This window comes from Castanea sativa, chromosome 11 (genome assembly GCF_040712315.1).
Source record: "Castanea sativa cultivar Marrone di Chiusa Pesio chromosome 11, ASM4071231v1".
Taxonomy (NCBI): Eukaryota; Viridiplantae; Streptophyta; class Magnoliopsida; order Fagales; family Fagaceae; genus Castanea; species Castanea sativa.
The window spans coordinates 50,913,627-50,933,283 of record NC_134023.1 but is presented as its reverse complement, the minus strand read 5'-3'; the positions used below and the strand labels follow the sequence as shown (position 1 = coordinate 50,933,283).

Sequence of the window (19,657 nt, the reverse complement as noted above, 5' to 3'; positions counted from 1 at the left end):
TTGGTATCATTAAATATAGGTATACAATTTGGTGTGTGTCTATATATATATATATATATATATATATATATATATAGAGAGAGAGAGAGAGAGAGAGAGAGAGAGAGAGGCTATTTTGAGCACTCCACCACAAAATTGGGCCAACCCATTCCTTAATAAGTCCAAGAATATCATTCTCTATCTCACTTCATCCCAATGTTGGCCGAACCCAACGTCAATATGTTGCTTCCGCGATTTTTTTTTTCTTTTCACGACATTGTTGCAGTGAATGAATTTTTCTTCTCTGGTCTTTTCCAGCAGAAGGTAAACTTATAAGATGAGTGTTTTTTATGTATTTATTTTTTGGATGAATAACATCATGAGTTGTATGAACATATTCTTTAGTACATATTTTTTACCAATAAATAAAAAAAACAATTTTAGATTGATATTCAGTTTCTCATGAATTAACATTTATACGCAAAAATATGTGAAGCTCTGTGTACTTGGAATTACTTGACTGCCTCTTTTTGGTTCTTGCATGCTGGGATTCTTTCATAGTATAGCATAGCAGTTTTGTTAAAGTTTGAGAATTTTAGATTTGACTAAATCAGAAGCAATTTTGCTACTAAGCATTTTTATTTCAATTATCAAATGCTATAAGCTTATAATAACTCAGAAAGAAACTTTCGAAAGGGGATTATATATGTATAAAACTTCTATTTTAAAGTGCAAAGGGGGTGTAATCCTAGTCTTCCACTGCGCCCTTATCCTCCTCCATTGTTAATTTCCTTCTTGTCCTCCATTGCTAGCTTGTCCCTCCTCCATTACTTGTTTGCCTTTCTTTGTTTGCTTCTTCTCCTCTGTTGTTTGCTCCTTCTTCTCCTCCATTGCTAGCTTGTTTTCCTTCACTGCTTCGATGCTCTCTTGTCCTCCTCCACTGCTTGCTCCTCCTCCATCTCCCTTGCTTGTTTTTCCTCCTATCCTTTCTTCCTTAACAATTTCTACCCTTTTATTACACTTTGTCCAGAGGTTATTTTCGAGCTCCTTTGGATCAAACACACCAATCACAGTTACCAGCGGGCATTTAGCATCAAGATTTGCTTCAGAAACTCCTAACAAATATAACAATTCAAATAAATTATAACTGATAATGGAATTGATTGTTCATAAGGTCTAACTGCAAAAAGTAAGTTCTATCAGACAAGAATTAGATTTCATTTATAAAAAAAAAAGTATATACAGAAATTTGATGATGAATCTTTCAGTTATGTCCAACAAAAATAAATAATCAGAATGAATAATATTAAGAAAAAAGGTTGATTTGGATAAAAGATTTAGAAGTATACCATGAAAACTTTTACAGTGTTTCAGGACATCTTTTGCACATTTACCACAATGCTTGTTGTACTGTATCACCACTCTGATACCCTGGAACAACAAGGGCACTAAAGTTGAAGCCAACATGATGACCCATATATTAACAAATAAACCAAATGTATACATGTGATACTAAAAGATCTTCTCTCCTTCATTAAATTGAGAAAAGAAAAGAACATCATTAAAATTTAAATTCTAACACTCTCCTGTCAACATACATGTTTTTCTAATTCTTCTGCTGTAGGGGGCTCCACTTTCTTTTTACCCTTAAAAATACCTAAAATATCGATCGTCATTTCTTCCTTTTCTTCACCTGGCTTCTGTGTTACTCTGGTATGTTTTCTTTGTGCCTGTTTTTTCTCTCTATTTCAATCTGGTTGCTTAATATATAGGAGAGAGAGAGAGAGAGAGAGAGAGATAGAGAGAGAGATTTGCATGCATGCATGCTTGCTAGCATTAAAATTTATATAGCAAGTGCATGCGAAATTGATGGTATGCACAAGTTGGAGCCAAAGTTAATTCCCACCTGTTACATGTTTAATGTCAATCCATCAATTCACTCACGTTGAAAATAGTATTCAGGTGATGATTTTTTTTTTAATAATCTCATTTATTGAAAAAAAAGGCTAAGGTTTTGAACTATCGGGATAAGATCTCCTCCTATTAGATCTTTCAATTTCATCATATTTTTATTTACATGTAAGATATGTAGGTAGCTTTTAAAAATCAAATAAATGTCACATATTGCATATCCAACTAAAAATGGGAGGAAATTGGAGAATTTAATTGGAAGTGATTCTTTCACAAATCTATATGCTTCCACCAAAGTGGAGATAATCCTTAAAATGGATGAGATGTAGACAAGCATGAATCTTAGGAACCTTCAAAGAGTATAGCTAGAGTTCTTTAGTCGGCCAAAAGATGAGAAAATTATCTTTGGCCAATGGGTCAAGTTAATTAGGATACAAGTAATTCTAAACGGGTTACGAGTGTGTTGGGTTGATTGAGTTATTGGTTGACTCATATTTTTCGCATGCACAAAAAAATATTATAATATTTTTTCCTCAAAAAAATAAATAGAATACTCAAAAATAAATTTTAAATAATACACAAATTATTAAGTTTAGACAATTTATATTTCAGTGATGATATCGTCACCATAAACGAGAAAAAAATACTAAATATTGTGGGCCATATTTTGTTTTAAGTACAATATATCATTACCATAAATACAAAATGTTGTGCACCAATGCTAAAAGTTGATTTAGATGAAGATGTGGTTACAAAATACTTAGGAGATCACGTGTCATTAAAGAGAGTTGTGACTAAAAACTTAAAAAAAAATAAACAATGCATTCTTACTTGTATTGTGAAATTATATAATAACGGGATGCAATACATGAAACTTCAACAAGAATTATTAATAAATAAAGATTAATAGGTATTAATATCTATATGTATGTATGTATGTATATATATATATATATATATCTATATATATATATATATAAAATTAATAAGTATTAATGAATAAAACTTTAAAAATAGAATTTTTATAGAAAAATTCATACCTCATTTTAATTAGAATTTGTTTAAAGTAGATGAAACCTATCTTAATCACGATTTTTTTAGTGTTGAGCTGTTTTATAAAAACATAAGTGAGTTTCAATTAGTTTAAAATAACAGTGTAACACTATTTCTAACACTAGATTTCAAATAAAAAAATATTTTAGAAAGATTGATGACTTGAAAAAATTAGCTCTCTTTCAAAAACTTGTGTGTTAACCTTAGAGGAAGTTAACAAAAAATTCAGTCTTTCATTTTACATTATACTATTAGCAAACTCATGCAATACACTGAAAAGCTATTAAAAACAAGATCTACAGAATTCTTGGTTTATTTTACTTTTATGTTGGATATGTCTCTTTTTTTTTTTTTGGGGGGGGGGGGGGGGAGGTAGCTTGAGATGTAGTAAGTTGGAGATTCCTCCCATCATCATCATACATGATATACAATGCTTAGAAACAGTAGTGTTGATGTTAATTTTGTAAGAATACTAAAAAAATTATTTATTTCTTATTCTTTTGTTGCTTCGCAGTATAATTTGATTCCATAATCAATGATTAATTCCTTTTGATGCAGTTGTTGTTTTTCAGATCTTACTATTAAATTCTAGATAATTTTTCGCACGATGCGCGGATACTTGGTAATTTCATTTGAAAATAATTTTTATTTTTTTAAGGCCCATATATAGTAATCATTTTGTTATATAGTGTTAATGATGTTTCCCATAATATTGTTGAATGCTTTGAAACTTAATTTATTTAATTCATATTTTATAATTTTAATTTTTCCTTATCCTAAAAGTAGTTTCCGACTCTTGAGTGGATTTTCTTTACTAATATATATATATATTTTGTAATTACATAGTTATTAGAAATTTCTAGGAGTTTACACCATATTATAAATTTAATATTTAAAATAATAAATTAACATCTAGATACAAGGTAAACTTTATTTCTAAAACTGAACACTTCTTGAACCACTTCATTCTCACCACCAAATCCCAAGACCCCAATCTCAAACACTTTGTTCGTAATCTAAATGAAACAAAATTATTTGCATAGCAACATATAGAGAACGTAATCAAATAAAGAAAAATTGGCTAAATACACTTCCATTTATAAATATTTAATCACCTCTAATATGGCTTTTATATTCTTTTAAAAAAACAAAAAACAAAGAGAATTCTAAAATTCAAGAAAAGTATAAGATAAAAATGGGAGAACTAATCTTGTATTATTAATTTTACACATGAGCTTTGTCTTTATATAGAGAAGTAGAGCATGCTAATTAACTTACAATTGTAAATCAAAACCATAACAACAAATTAAATCATTTGAAATTAATCTTAACAAACCACAACAATTATAATTTACAACACTAACAAACGTAATAAAAAAAATATAGGTGGATAAGTATTATACGTGGAAGATACATGAGAAAGAACATAAAAATTATGGGAAGAACTACCTAATTGTAGCTTTGATGGAGAGAACTAACAATATGATTATAATTTGTACACCGTTTCACACTATTCCTGAATAGCTACAACTAGATTTAGGGTTGCAACTAAAGTTGAGATAATCTAGATTCACAACAAAGAAAACTCCATAATAATCATCATTTTTTACTTTTATGGTTGGGGCTCATACCAATACCTCACTAAATAGTAGTAAAAAAAATGACAAAGAAACCAAGAAATTGTGAGGTCTAAAACAAAATAAAAAAGCACCTAACCTATGGCATGAAGATGAAATACTATAGGTAGGAGTATATAAAGTAGTAGAAGTGCAAGAGGTGAAAATGGGTGAGTGAAAACACGAAAAGTTTTGTGCTTTGTGAGAGAGAGGAAAGTATTGAAACAATGAACTCAAGAAAATAAAGAGTCTTTATCTTTTAAATTTTAATTAGTCCTTATCTATAATGTGACACTTGAGAAATGCCTTGATACAATGAATCTAAGAAAATAATTTTCTTGCCTTTTGAATATATATATTTTTCATGGGAATTATTATTTGAATTTGAATTAGTCTTTATCTCTTATATGGCATTTGAGTAAAGAATTTATGTGAACAAATTCGTTGTCAAAGAGAGCGCCATATGACAGAACCTCATATTCTCTCACGTGAGGTCTCTGCTTTTATATATATATTGATTGATTGATTGATTTGTTACAATAGATACAATGCAAGGTATTTATAGTAGCTAACCTAGTGTTGTAGTTCCTGCACTTTTAGGAAAATTATAATTATTTTGTTTGCCCTACAAGTACATGGTTACATATTGGTAAAACAAAAGTACATAGGTACATATGACTACAATACAATGAGATTGAGTGATGGTGGAGTCCACTCCAGGAGAATCTCCAAAAACTCTTAAGGGTAACACCATGGCTGTAGTGGTTTTGTTTGGCTGGGGCAAGGCCAAGCTTTATTAGTGCAACGGCATATAATTATCAAACAAAAATTAACTAAATACCAAAATAAATCCATTGAAATTGAAAAATTCTAGAGTGTTTTCACGACAGCATAAAAAATAAATCCAATCTACTCTACATAAAAACAACAATAAAACATACCAGATAAAGAGAATGCAGCTGACCCTGGATTCTACCATATTCTACATTTTCTGGATCTTACTGAGTTCTGCTAGCTTTCTGCCTGTAAATGCAATATAGAATTGTTATCATAAAATTTCAGGAAGGCAGATGATATGCTTATTATGAACTGTTATTATATATTTGTATAAAAGTACCTGGAAAAGAGTGTAGTGTCTGCTTCTACTATTCTTTCTTATCTTATGGAGTCCAACAGAATTCAATTCTCATTTTCTGGTTCATAGATGAACCTGCCATCAAGCTGAACACAAGGGATGAGGGCTATCTTGGACCACTCTTGTCCTACAAATTTCTTACAGCGTTCTTTCAGCAGAGGACATCTTTGGATATGAAGTTCAAGGAGTGAGGGAGGCAGGCCATCCTTTGGAAAGGACTTGAGACGTTCGCACTGATAGATTGACAGATATTCAAGAGAGGTTAGGATTTGCAAGCCTTTGGAAGACAGGGACTTCAGATTTGGAAAGATTTGAATGGTGAGGCTGGTTAGGGAGGCTGGAAGCATCATCTCTGGAAAGGAAACTAGATTTGGACATCCACCTTTAATGTTAAGTTGTCTAAGAGAGGTGAACCTGTCCAAACCCCACTTAAATAAGATTGGAGAGAAGTTGAGATCACAGATAAAAAGTGATGTTATGTTGGTGGGAAAACCTTGTTTCGGAAAATTTACAATGCCTGGACACTCCCATATATTCAATTCTTGAAGAGAGTTGAGGTTGTGAATGCACTTGGGCAGGGCCTGCATATCTTTACAACCGAAAATCCAAAGCACTCTTAGGCTGGTGGGGAGCAACCCTCCATCGGATAAAGTTACAAGACTTGGGCAATTCCAAATATGAATCTCATCTAGAAAACTGAGGGTGTGTATGCCCATGGGTAAAGATTTAAAGTTGTCACAATCTGAGACACTTATGCGTTCAAGAGATGAGTTGTCATGTAGCCTCTTTGCTATTGACTCAAGGTTTTGACAAGAGCTAATGTGCAGCTGTTTAAGTGTTGCGGGCAACTCTCCACTTGATGTTAAGGACTTGAGTGAAGGACATTCAATAGCTTCCAAGTACTCAAGAAGTAACTTGTTGCTGCAGAAATAATTGATATCCTCCTTTTCCAGCAAAATCAGCATATTCTTGCAACGATCAATCTTTAGCCACTTCAGAGTTGGAGGTAGCTGGCCTATTGCAAAGGATGTCAATGAATCACATCTATCAATAGAAATACGCTCAAGACAGGTGATGTTGTACATCATTGCCTTGGGTAGAGATACCAGGGCACTGCAATTTATGATCTCAATTTCTCTAAGTGTGGATGGCAAACCCAATTGCAGCTGCTCTTCTACTTCTTCTGCCACCAAAGACATTAGTTTGGGACAAGTAGAAATCTTCAGAACACGAAGAGAACGAAGATGTTGTAATCCCACATCATTTGACCACAAAGACACCAGCTCCTCGCAATTATCAATAGTCAAGTCTTCTACCTTTTCTAGTCCTTGTATAGGCCCTTCCGTTTGACATGTAAATTCTGACATTGTTGAAAGACATGTGAAGTTTAGTGAGCTCAACTCAACCTTACCTCCCTGTACGACCCCTTTGGATTTCTCAATTTCTAGATTGCATAGCATTGGAAAGCTTGAAACTGAAACCACCAACTGTCCACATCCATTTATCACAAAATTTTCCAGTGAAGGAAGCTGGTTTGGTAACTTCCCCAATAGCTTGGGACAACTTGTAATAGAAAGCTGGCGCAGGCATGGGAATTCTCCATAAGGAGTCCAGCTCTCCCATTCCTGCATATTCTCGAAACACAAAGTTTCCAAGGATCTAAAAGGTTGTGAACAACCTTCCCCATAAAACTCAGGACCAACATTTTTCACTCTGGCCACTCCTTTGATAAAAAGGGCTTTGAGTGATGGTAGTTGTCCGACTGGTGGGAGGGATGTGCACTTTTTACAATTTTCAATCCTCAGGAGCACCATATTAGGAAATGAAGGACCTCTTAACCAAGTTGGAAATCTTGTACCACCATAGCACCTGATAGTGAGCTTTTTCAAAGCTTTGGGAGGCTGTAGCATGTTAAGTACCTCTAATTCATTTGTTCTGTCTTGTGACTCATCAATTTTGCTACTCCATTCCAACAGCAACTCATTAAGACCAGGCTTACCAATTAAATTAGCATCCCTTGCATCCCTGGGTACAGTGACATTCTCCAATCTTGAAATGCAAAGTGTCCCTCGAATATGTGTCAAAAACCCAAGCTCCTTTAGCTTGGAGCAATGGCCTTTTCCCACAACTAGATTAGACAATGTCCGGAGACAAGTTAATTTACCTAGTTGTGGAGGCATTCCTTCCAATGAATCTGCTTTTAGAATATTGAGGTGGCGCAGTTTGACAAGGTTCTCCAACTTTGAAGGCAATTTCTTTAGATAAACACAGTTCTCTAATATCAATGTTTGTAAGTTGCAGAGAAAGGCTATTGATTCAGGCAAGCTTCTGATTCTAGTGTGAGAAAGATCAATGTACCGTAGATGCTTCAGATCAACAATGGAATCAGGTAGCTCAGTTATGCAGTATCCACTCAAAGAGAGCACCCTTAATTTTGGAAAAAAATTAAAAGGAACATTACTTGTCAAGTAACAGTGCCCTGGATTTGGCAACATAAGAGGTAGGAAGGTACGTATACATGTGACTTCAGAAAAAGCCTCAAACCTTTTAGTGCCATCATATCGGCCACCAAGGTAAGATAAATGCCGGACCTGTTTAGAAAATTTCCCTATGTTATTAACCTCCAATTTATCTCCCATTCTAAAGCATATGTCTCCTGCAACCCATTGAGCCAAATCATTGATGAGATCATGCATTAGAAACCGTGATTTATCCTTGCTTGATTGTTGAAAAAATGACCTTGACAAGAGATTGCGAAAATACTCACTACCCAAATCTTCTGGTGATTTTCTCCCATCTTTTAGTTGTATTAAACCTTCTGCCATCCACAATAGTACCAACTGCTGTTCCTCAAATTCGTAGTCCTTCGGGAGTATTGAGCAATATGCAAAGCACCTCTTTAAATGTGAAGGGAGATGGTAGTAACTCAACATAAGAGCTGGAACAATTCCACTTCTCTCTTCTGGAATTTCCCATATCTTGCTATTTAGCACATCTTCCCACTCAGAACGGTCTAGTTTAGTGCGTAAGAGGCCTCCAAGGGTCTTTGCTGCCAAAGGCAAGCCTTTACACTTTTTAACAATTTCCTCACCAATATCTTTCAGGTCTGGATGTGCTTTGAAGTCTTTGGTCCCCAATGCATTTCGGGTAAATATAGACAAACAAGCATCATCTGACAACTCTTTCAAAGCATAAGTTGGAATGGTGCCCATCATTGATGAAACACCTTCATTGCGAGTTGTGATTACAATCCTACTTCCCGGAGCCCCTACTTCAAAAGGAGCACGGAGAATGGTCCAATCGTTGTAGTTTTCATTCCAAACATCATCCAAAATGACTAGAAACTTCTTTGCATACAATTTTTCCTTTAGTTTCACTTGCAACAAATTTAAGTCATTGTCATCACAGTTATCAGAAGTGAAAGATTTTAGAATTGTTTTTGTAACCTTAACACCATCAAACTCTTCAGAAACACAAGCCCATGCTTTCATATCAAAATAGCTATTCACTTTAGCATCATTGTATACAAGCTGTGCAAGAGTTGTTTTTCCTATACCTCCCATACCAACAATGGGAATCACAGACACTTCATCAGCACTATAATTTTCACTAAACAAAAATTGAAGTACACCCTCTTTATCATCTTGCCTACCATAAACATAAGCTTCATTCACTAAGGAAGTTGGGGGCAATCTTCCTCTTTTTCCATACGACTTCCTATCAACATTTTCTCTCAAATCCAGCTTACTTTTTTTTGTCATTATATCTTCAAATCTAGCACTGATTTCCTTTATTTTTGACCCCATCCTACTATTGCTCATAAGAGCACTTGGACTCAAAGCAGTAAAATAAGGGGAGATGAGCTTCCGTACCTTACTTGTGCTGGCCTTAGCTTTACCCTTCAACTTGTGTAGCTTTCCTTCTGTGGCAAACTCATCCAGCATGTCTTCCAAATCGTAAGCGAAGTCTCTGAGATTATCCAGCCACCTTTTCACCGCCCTCTCAGTTTGCTGCTTCTCCTCTGCATCTTCTAGCGCTGCCTTAATTTCTGGCAATGCATTTTTCCACTTCTCCAGCTCCTTTTTGACTTCCTTTGGATGTGCATAGTTCAACAGCTCTGTAGACAATCTCTCAAGCACTACTTGAATGAAGGCAGAAAGAATGGCCTCTGCCATAGCCAATGTTTTCTTTGATAGAAAGGGAATGAAAGAATGAGAGAATTATGCAAAGATAACCAAGCAGTCAAAGCAGAAGTTGTTGGTTTCTTCTGTGAAACCTTGCTCGGTCTCAAAAGTTTTTATTGCAACAATTCAAATTGGTTTTTGAGGAGCATAGGCTATTTGTGGAGTACATGGATTATTGCATAAATGTTTCTGCTTTGTATTGTGCATGCTCTTTGTTTGTCACCATTTATCCACCCACCAATAAATATTAAATAATAATTAGAAGAAAAACAAGAAGCTTGTTTCTTGCATAACACGGTTTAGAATTCTTTATCACTAATTATTCTATGCTCATTAATTCGTGATAATTTCTCAGTTATGGTTATCATTATCATCATCATCATCATCATCATTATTATTATTATTATTATTATTATTATTACTACTACTTTGGCAAGAAGAAAAGTCTAAGAGGAAACTTCTATCTATTTGAGAAAACAAAAAAACCAATCAAATTCTCAAACACAATTAAATGTCTTGTCCCTCTCAGATATAGGGGCGGTGTTAGCTTTGGTTTAGGATTTAAATGAACCCCTGAGCTAGTAATTAATATATATGTTTGTTTTGACCTCTTAAAATAAAAATTTGAACATCTTGAGTCCCTAAATCTAAATCTTAAGTCCAAGTCCAATTGAAATAAACTTGAATACGATTCTCTTAACAATATATTCTTGCAAATAAAGTTACAATTAATTAAAATTTTTGATCAAATCTATGAGTGGAGTGGCTGAATTTGAATATGTTTTTAATTTGTTATTTGTTAATTAAGTGGGGATTAAGACATGAGCTAGTCAGTCAATTAGTAGTTAGTAAATGTTAACATAAAAGACAATTAAACAATTAGAGAAGGGATGATTCTAAAAAAATTAAAAATTAAACAAAGGACGTGGTACAAGGAAATGATTGAGTGAAAACAAAAACAAATGTTAATACAACAAAATTTTTCTTAAAAGAATTACAAAGACCAATAGTTGCCAAAGTTGATTTGAATTGTTAAATAAAGTTACAATTCATTTATATTTTTGATCAAATCCATGAGTAGAGTGGCTAAATTTGAATGTGTTTTTAATTTGTTATATGTTAAGTGAGGATTAATGCATGGGCTAGTTAGTTAATCAGTAGTTAGTAAATGTTAACACTAAAAGACAATTAAATATCTAGACAAGGGATGATTTAAAAATATATATATATATATAATGGGCGAGGGATAGGGGAGTGATTGAGTGAAGGCAAAAAAACAAATATTAACTAAACAAAAATTTTCTTAATAAAATTACAAAGACCAATAATTGTCAAAGTTGAGTTGAATTGTTAAATAAAATGACAATTAATTTATACTTTTGATCATTTGAAATTAGAAAGAAGAAAACGAAAAGTTGAAATCAATTTGGATAGTTGAATATAGTCAAACATTTGCATCTAATAAATAGTAACATTTGTAATGAATAGTAAACATGTGCATATATCCATTAAAATGATAATGAATTATTCAATTTTAACAATTACTTGAAATTAGAAAGAAGAAAATGAAAAGTTGAAATTAATTTAGATAGCTGAATAGTCAAGGAAAATTATTAGGTACTCTCGGAGTACTATAAATGTGTACTCCCTCTTCTCACATGAATGGTGCGTCCCACCATGAATTTAATTAGTGAGACCCACCATTCATGTGAGAAGAGGGAATACGCATTTATGGTACTCCGGAAGTATACAATAATTTTCCAATAGTCAAATATATGCATTTAAAACAAATAAATAGTAACATGTTGACCAATAGTAATGGAGTGCATTAATAGGCTTGTTCATTAACTATATTTAATTATTTTATATAAAATAAAATAGAAAAATCATAAAGGAATTAAAAAAAAAGTATGATATGGCTGATGAGGTGACTCGACAGGAGCACAACACCATTAAATTCTACATCTCAACTTTTAGATATAATAGAGATAGATTCTTCATTCATAAAAAATAAAAAAATAAAAAAAACGTTTTTAGAATTCTTTGTCACTAATTTTTTCATTCCTGTACGTCATTATTTGTTGGCAAGAAGATAAGTCAAAGAGGAAACTTGTACCTTTATCTATCTGTAGAAGAGTCAAAGAAAGACCAATCAAATTTTCAAATGCTAATGGTTGTCCTTTGAAAGTTCTAAGATATTAAAAGAAAAAGAAAAAAAATGTTCCGTGCAAATCTAGATAATGGAAAATGTCAATTTTCGTTGCCCGACAAAATGATCCCCAGGCTAATCTAGATTGGATAGGTCAATGTTGGTTTCTCCAAGTGAAACATTATATAGCATGCTCTTGTTTATTTGTTAAATTCATTCTTTTTGGTAGGAGTGAAAACATTTACATTGTATTTTCTGTTTTAGAAAATTATATTTGAAAACTTTAAATTGTGCGGGCGCTAAAAAATTTAAGCTTGACGTATATTCATGATGTAAATAAAGAATGGCTTTCCCTCAAAAAATAATAATAATAATAATAATAATAATAATAATAATAATAATAAAGAATGTCAACGGTTAAGTTCGAGAAATAAATCATTATATGATGAAATCTCATCTACCGTTCTCATCAAGTCACCAAAAGAACAGTATCTATGGCCTAATAACCTCCATAAACAATAGCTACAACCATAATGCCTAGTGCACAAATTTCATTCTAAATCAAAACTTAGCATAGAGTCTACAAGATCATAACCTAAGCTGTGATACCATTAAAGAAAAACCAGCGCCTAAAAGAATCTTGCACAAAAAAAAATAATTAAACACTGTCACAAAGGAGATTGTGAAGCTTTAACAACCAATTCCATATATTTAATCCTAAACTTTTCTTTAGTTTACATCATAAAACTCATAAGATATTTAGGTAGTCTCACTATTGGCCAAAATACCCACATAAAATTTTCTTTTAATTTCTTATAAAGCATATAGATTCAATGAAAGATGAGATTTCTTAGGCTCTTACTTTAAGTGTGTCATCAGTTTTTCTTTACTTGAATATACTGAGAAGTCCTCCTTCAAAAATATCTATAGTTATACGCTAGCTTAATTAGCTTATGTATAGCTAGAGTTTCAACCTTATTTTCTCAAAACTTCCTTAGTAATATAAATTATAAATATTAGCCCCACAAAAAGGTTTACTTAAATACCCCTCTTGTTAAGTCTTTTTTTTTTTCTTTGGGTATTACAATTGAATTATTAAAAAAAGAAGAATAAAAAATCATGTTTATCTAACCTTGAGTTGAGTTAAATGAGTCAATGGTTCTCTATATATAAAAAGTGTGAATTCGCAAACAATGCTTCTTTAGTTTGTTCAATTGGCATTGTAGCTACATTAGCTACCGTGCTTTTTTTTTTTTTTTTCTTTTCTTTCAGTCATCGGTTTGTACTTCTTTTAAAAAAAATATTTATATGAGCTGACATATATATTGTTATACTGACACAACAAATTTCACAATTATTGAGGTGTCAATTTCTTATAGGTTGAAATAAAATAATAAAATATGAAACTGTGACCAACCACTACTGAAAATAAATATTTGTGAAAATGTTGTAACACTTGTTATTATCACAATATTTTCATAATTGTTGAGATCCTAGTTTCTTATAGATCAAAGAAAAAAAATGCTGAGTCCACAATTTTTTCACATTAATTTCACAACAAATAATAGGTAAGCTACTATGGATAGATAAAAAAATGATATTAGTCATGAGTCCATTTTAAAATCAGTAACAACTTGCCAACCAGAATTTGTAATGAAAATACTATGAAGATAGCATTTCTATAAAATAAATAATAATATATCAAACCGAAATTCACCACGGCTGAAAATAAAGGTCTTGTAAAAATATTGTGATATTTTCTAGTGTTCTTAGACTTCTTTTTTGGTTTAGTCAAATTTGGTGAGTATATATTCACTGTTTCATACACAATTTTCTTTTGTTGGTTTTTTGTTGTTTCTTTTTAATGCATAGTTTAAAGTGGTTGTCCTAATTAAAACTAATAACAATTTACCACCTAGAATTTGTTGTGAAAATGTTGTGGATGCAGTATTATTCTAAAATAAATTATAAAATATCATACCAGGGACCACTATATCTAAAATAAAGGTATTGAGAGAATATTATGACATTTATTGTGTTCTGATTTTTTCTTTTTTGTTTAGCCAATTTGTTGAGCCAAAATTCATAGTTTTACGGATAATTTTCTTCGGTTGACTTTTTTTTTTGAAACACATTGGTAAAAAACACATAGTTTTACCAACAAAAAAGACTTATGGAAAAAATTACTTTTCCCCTTTATGTTTGGGATAGTTTCATCCCCCCAAACTTTAAAGTTAAATAATTTCCTCCTTTATGTTTTGTACACAAGTATATAGTAAATTCTGTTACTCTTTTAGTTAAGCCCTAACAAAATCTTATGATTCCTAGAATATTTCATTGTGCAATATCTAAAATGCCTCATTAAATTTTAATGTCCCAAAAATTTTCTACGTGTATTTTGAATTTTATGTGTTAGTCATACTTAGAAAGTAAAAATGGTGATGTATGGTATTTTATTTGTTACCTAAAGAACACTAATTTATTAGTAGTTTAAATCTTCTAGATTTATAATTTTATCTAATAGAAACTTCAATGACATATGTCTTTTGTTATTTTTTTTATTTGTTTTCTTTCTTAAAAAGGTGTTCATTAAGAATTAAGTAAGCTAAACACATAGTTAGGCTCATAAAATAAAATGATAAAGAAGAAAGTATGAATAACAAAATATTCATTGCAAATGGTTGTAGGTATTTAATTTGATGAAGAGTTTCACTTGTAGCATTTGTTATCATTTATTGAGAAAATTTAAATATTGTGACAATGTTTAATCAAAACTTGATTGTTAATTGTTGGAAGATGACAACATTTGTTATCATTCTTAGTGTGTGTGTGTGTGTGTGTGTGTGTGTATTTTTATGAGTGGATATTGTTTTTAGTAAATAGATTCTAAGAAATGAAAAAGTATTTTGTATCATCCATATCAAAATCCAATAAACGAGAGATATATGTGCAAAAATAACTACCCACTAACACATGTCTTTCAATTGTTAGTGGGTTAGTTATTTTTTGCTAACATGTTTCACACTTATTGGATTTTGATACCTCTGACATGGTATCATTTGATACCAAATACCTTCTCTTAAGAAATTACCATACTAAATAGATAGTTATATGTTAAATAACTATTTTAAATTCAAATACATGGTTTGATGCTGTTTCAAAAAAAAAAAATTATCTTAAATTTTCTCACTCAAGGGGCAACATGTGCCTTGCACGTGCAACCTTTACTAGTTTACATATAAAAAAAACAAATGTGTGTGTGAACAGTTTATCAACAGTACTTTGGTTTAGCCAAGTATTGTCTTATTTGAGTAGCCAAAAAGGTGCGTTTTTGGCGAGGAAAAGCAAAACCTTTTCAAGTTAAAAATCAAAACAAAACTTTAAGAGAGAGAGAGAGAGAGAGAGAGAGAGAGAGAGAGAGAGAGAGAGAGAGAGAGAGAGAGAGAGACTACAGAGAGTGGTGAGGAGGTGGAGAGGGAAAGTTCACAATACCTACACGATGTACGGTCAGGTCAAGAGAAGAAAGGCAATGAAAGAAACCTTTCAAAATGGGGATTTCTGGATTTGTTTCATTTTGTATATTCAGCCATTAAAGGAGAGAGAGAGAGAGGTTTGCTTTTTTACTCAAAATTCATTTCATTGCTGAAATCTCTCTCAAATCCTTCCATTTCATATTATGAAATTTTTGAATCTTTAAAATAAAAAACCTTTAATTGTATATCAGCGTGCTTTGTAATCGACTTGAAATGACCAACAGTAATCTATAGAGTTTGTTTGTTCATTGTATATTTGTGATTTCCTTTGTGTGTGAATAGTTTATCTACAATACTTTGGTTTAGTCAAGTATTGTCTTATCGAGTAGTCAAAATGGTGCGATTTTGGTGAGGAAAAGCAAAACCATTTCGAGGGATTTTGGATAGCATTTATCACCAGCGTTTGTGCATTTTGCTGAAATAATGTGGGTTCCATGACACTGTTCACAGACCCACAAAAGTCATCTAAACACAAATTTCAATATAAATTTAGATTCCACAGTATTATTCACACATTTAAAAATTATTTTGTTACAGTATTTTCAGTTTTCAGCAAATAAGCGGTATCCAAACACACCATTCAAGTGAAAAATCAAAACAAAACTTGAAGAGAGAGAGAGAGAGAGAGAGAGGACAAATTACAGAGAGTGGTTGAGAGGTGGAGAGGGAAAGTTCACAATACCTACATGATGTACGATCAGATTAAGAGAAGAAAGGCAATGAAAGAAACCTTTCAAAAGGGGGATTTGTTTCATTTTGTATATTCAACCATTAAAGGAGAGAGAGAGAGAGAGGGGGGGGGGGGGGAGGTTGCCTCTTTACTCAAAATTCTTTTCATTGCCGAAATCTCTCTCAAATCCTTCCATTTCATATTATGAAAATTTTGTATCTTTAAAATAAAAACCTTTAATTGTATTAGCGTGCTTTGTAATTGACTTGAAATGACCAACAGTAATCTATAAAGTTTGTTTGTTCCTTGTATATTTGTGATTTCCTTCATATGTGAATAGTTTATCTACAATACTTTGGTTTAGTCAAGTATTGTGTTATTTGAGTAGTCAAAACGGTGCGTCTTTGGTGAGGAAAAGCAAAACCGTCTCAAGTGAAAAATCAAAACAAAACTTGAAGAGAGAGAGAGGACAGACTATAAAGAGTGGTTAGGAGGTGGAGAGGGAAAGTTCACAATACCTACACGATGTACAGTTAGGTCAAGAGAAGAAAGGTAATGAAAGAAACTTTTCAAAAGGGGGATTTGTTTCATTTTGTATATTTAGCCGTTAAAGGAGAGAGAGAGAGAGAGAGAGAGAGAGAGAGAGAGAGAAGGGGGGGGGGGGGGTTTGGTTCTTTACTCAAAATTATTTTCATTGCTGAAATCTCTCTCAAATCCTTCCATTTCATTTTATGAAAATTTTGTATCTTTAAAATAAAAACCTTTAATTGTATATCAGCGTGCTCTGTAATTGATTTTGAAATGGCCAACGGTAATCTATAGAGTTTGTTTGTTCCTTGCATATTTGTGATTTCCTTCTCTCTTTTTTTAATCCTTTTATGTTCCTTGATCCAACAGGTAACTCAGTGTCTTCTAAGTGAACCAGGTTAGTGTTTTATTTTTATTTTTTTTATTATCCGCAGTGTCACTTTACATTCTTAAATCTATATTGTAAATTAAGAATTTTATATGGAGGGTAGGAATTAAAGACTTAAAATGGGATTTCTGCAAAAAATGAAGGGAACAAGGTGGACTTTGAAAATACTAGAGGTAATTATTTTAAAATGAGTGAAGAACAAGATGGCCCTCTTCATCTCTTTCTGCGTTGGGATTGAAAGAGAGAGAAGTGGGGGGACAACCTAATTAGTAATTACCATCAATTCTCGGTTGAAAATCTGGGAAAAGGAGCTACCAACAAAGCAAATATATAGTCATGACTCTTATTATGGGACTGATTAATGTTTGTTTTTTGAGCAATTTATTTTTTGTTATTGCTGCTTGATAGTCAATTCACAATCTTGAGGTTAATGGGTTATTGCTAATCTTTCATTTCATGGCATGTGTATTTGGGGAAAATGTACTTTTTTTTTTCCCATGAATAAGACTTCATTAAAGTTGAAGGACCATGTTAGAGGATACCTCAATTGCGTTTCTTTCTAATGGTTGATTTGGTGTTGTTTGTTACTAAACATGGTTCTAAGTTATACTGGTGAATTTTGATAATGTGGCAATGTGTTCATATGGAGAAGGAAATACTAAAGAGGGCTTATGTTTTTTCTATACATGGTTTTATGGGATAACTCCATCATTCAAAGCAATGTTGCATTTAATCAAAGGGGAAATATATTCACTTAGGTTATGCTAAAATTAGACTTTGAATGATTTCAAATTTGATATATTAGTCTTTTGTTTTTTTCCCCCTTTCAATTCAACTCTCTATAAGGCCATATCCAAGGTTGTCAAAATCGGGATTCTACGTAGGATCGTGGGAGGTAGGTAGGATCGGAGATCGTAGGATCGGAGATCGTAGGATCGGATCGTGAATCGTAAGATCCTACCTATTTTCAGATTTTAAGCAAAAAACCTATTGATAGTGACTTTGTATGTTATATAATTACTTAAAATATAAATCCATCTATTAAAAAAAAATTGCATCATAAAATGTAATTTGCACGCACTACATCGTTCTTATGTCATTCTAATGAAGCAAAATATATTTAACTTTTGACATAATGTATTTAAAAAGTTTAGTACATGTTTAATTAGCAACTAAGTACCAAAATATTATCTACACATATGAAAAATGTTTTCCAAATTCTAAGTTCCAAATCCAAAATAAGTTAGGCTAGTTAGCATATAAAAACTAGCTAACTACAATTTTACAATATGTAATCTAAAAGAAAATTATCAATCTAAGGTAAACTAGCTAATTAAATAATGAAGATCCTGTTTCATAATTTTTCAAATTTTACTTAATTTAGTTAACAAAATAGAAAAATAAAAACCTTAAAAGCTTTGTCAAAATCATATACGCAACACAACAATATGGAATTAAGCTAACAAAGTACAAATAAATGATAAACTACTAAGTATTAACTACCAAAACAAATTACCAGAAACCTTAAAGGCAGCAATGGCTCATGGCAACATTATTGAGAGGGTTGAGAGGTGCTGGGTTTTTGACTGAGTTTTTTTTTTTATTATTATTTTAAAAACGTTAAACTTAAGTTAAGAAAGCTTAAAAGCAGTGATGGCTCACCATTAACAGGGCTGAAAGATGTTGTGTTTTTGACAAAGGGCTAGTTATGGCATTTTTCACGTTTTATATTTTTGATAATATCGCAATCTCGATTGATCGAACTAGATGTCAAGTTTGAAATCGAAAATCTTATACGGTCTAGCCAGGAATCAAGCTAGCAGTCAAACTGATAGAAACTTTAGTTTTCTTGCTCTAAACTTGATTCTTTCTTGATCTGAACTTGGGTCTTTGTCTTGGACTATAAAATACATCTTTAACCCACTTAAGACACACCAAAAACACTATGAATTGATTACATTTATCGTATTTGCCAACTACAAAAATATGGACTCTACAAAATGCATTTTCTTTTCTATGAAGTTAGAAACACCACTGTTGTGAGTACTAAAACTGTTATTTCTAAGGTAAAATTCCTAAATCTAATGGTTTAATGACATTGGTTTCAATTGTGTGGTTTTATTTTTTATTTTTGGTTCTAAAATTGATATTTACTTTTTTAGGTCTTATTATTCTATGAAAAAAAATAGTTCTTCTTAACTCAATAAAAATAATCACTTCAAAATTATATAAAACATGGTTGCCTACAGATAGTGAAACACAAGTACATCATTAGATTTTATGTAACAACATTTGTGAAGGCGATACAAATAGATGATTAATTTAGCATAAGTATGTTAATATTAAAAGTGAATTGGCTTCTACAATAGTTTAAAAAATAGGAATGGTTAAAGAAAGAAAATGTTTTGTTTTTGAAAACATTAAATTTATACCATAGGTTTTTTTGAGATTTTATGTTGACATAGGGATAAATTTGGGACTTCAATTCATTATTGGGCTTCTAAAACTTGT

The 19,657-nt window shown here is 31.9% G+C and overlaps 1 protein-coding gene across 4 annotated transcripts; it reads right to left on the bottom strand.

The window, feature by feature from the left end:
- Positions 1-509: 509 nt before the first annotated feature.
- On the bottom strand, positions 510-10,050 carry LOC142615252 (putative disease resistance RPP13-like protein 1). Of its 4 annotated transcripts, XR_012840705.1 has the most exons (5): positions 5,677-10,050; positions 5,501-5,582; positions 1,578-1,885; positions 1,329-1,410; positions 510-1,094 (listed from the first exon to the last, which is right to left on the bottom strand). XR_012840705.1 is itself a non-coding variant. In XM_075787981.1 (2 exons), exons 1-2 carry the CDS (start codon positions 9,867-9,869, stop codon positions 6,059-6,061), a joined length of 3,732 nt encoding a protein of 1,243 aa, XP_075644096.1. In that variant the 5' UTR covers positions 9,870-10,050; the 3' UTR covers positions 5,916-6,058. The 4 variants fall into 4 exon arrangements, 1 of the variants encoding a protein (XP_075644096.1); XR_012840704.1 differs by lacking the exon at positions 1,578-1,885; XR_012840706.1 differs by lacking the exons at positions 510-1,094; positions 1,329-1,410; positions 1,578-1,885 and adding an exon at positions 5,095-5,334.
- Between the last annotated feature and the right edge of the window lie 9,607 nt (positions 10,051-19,657).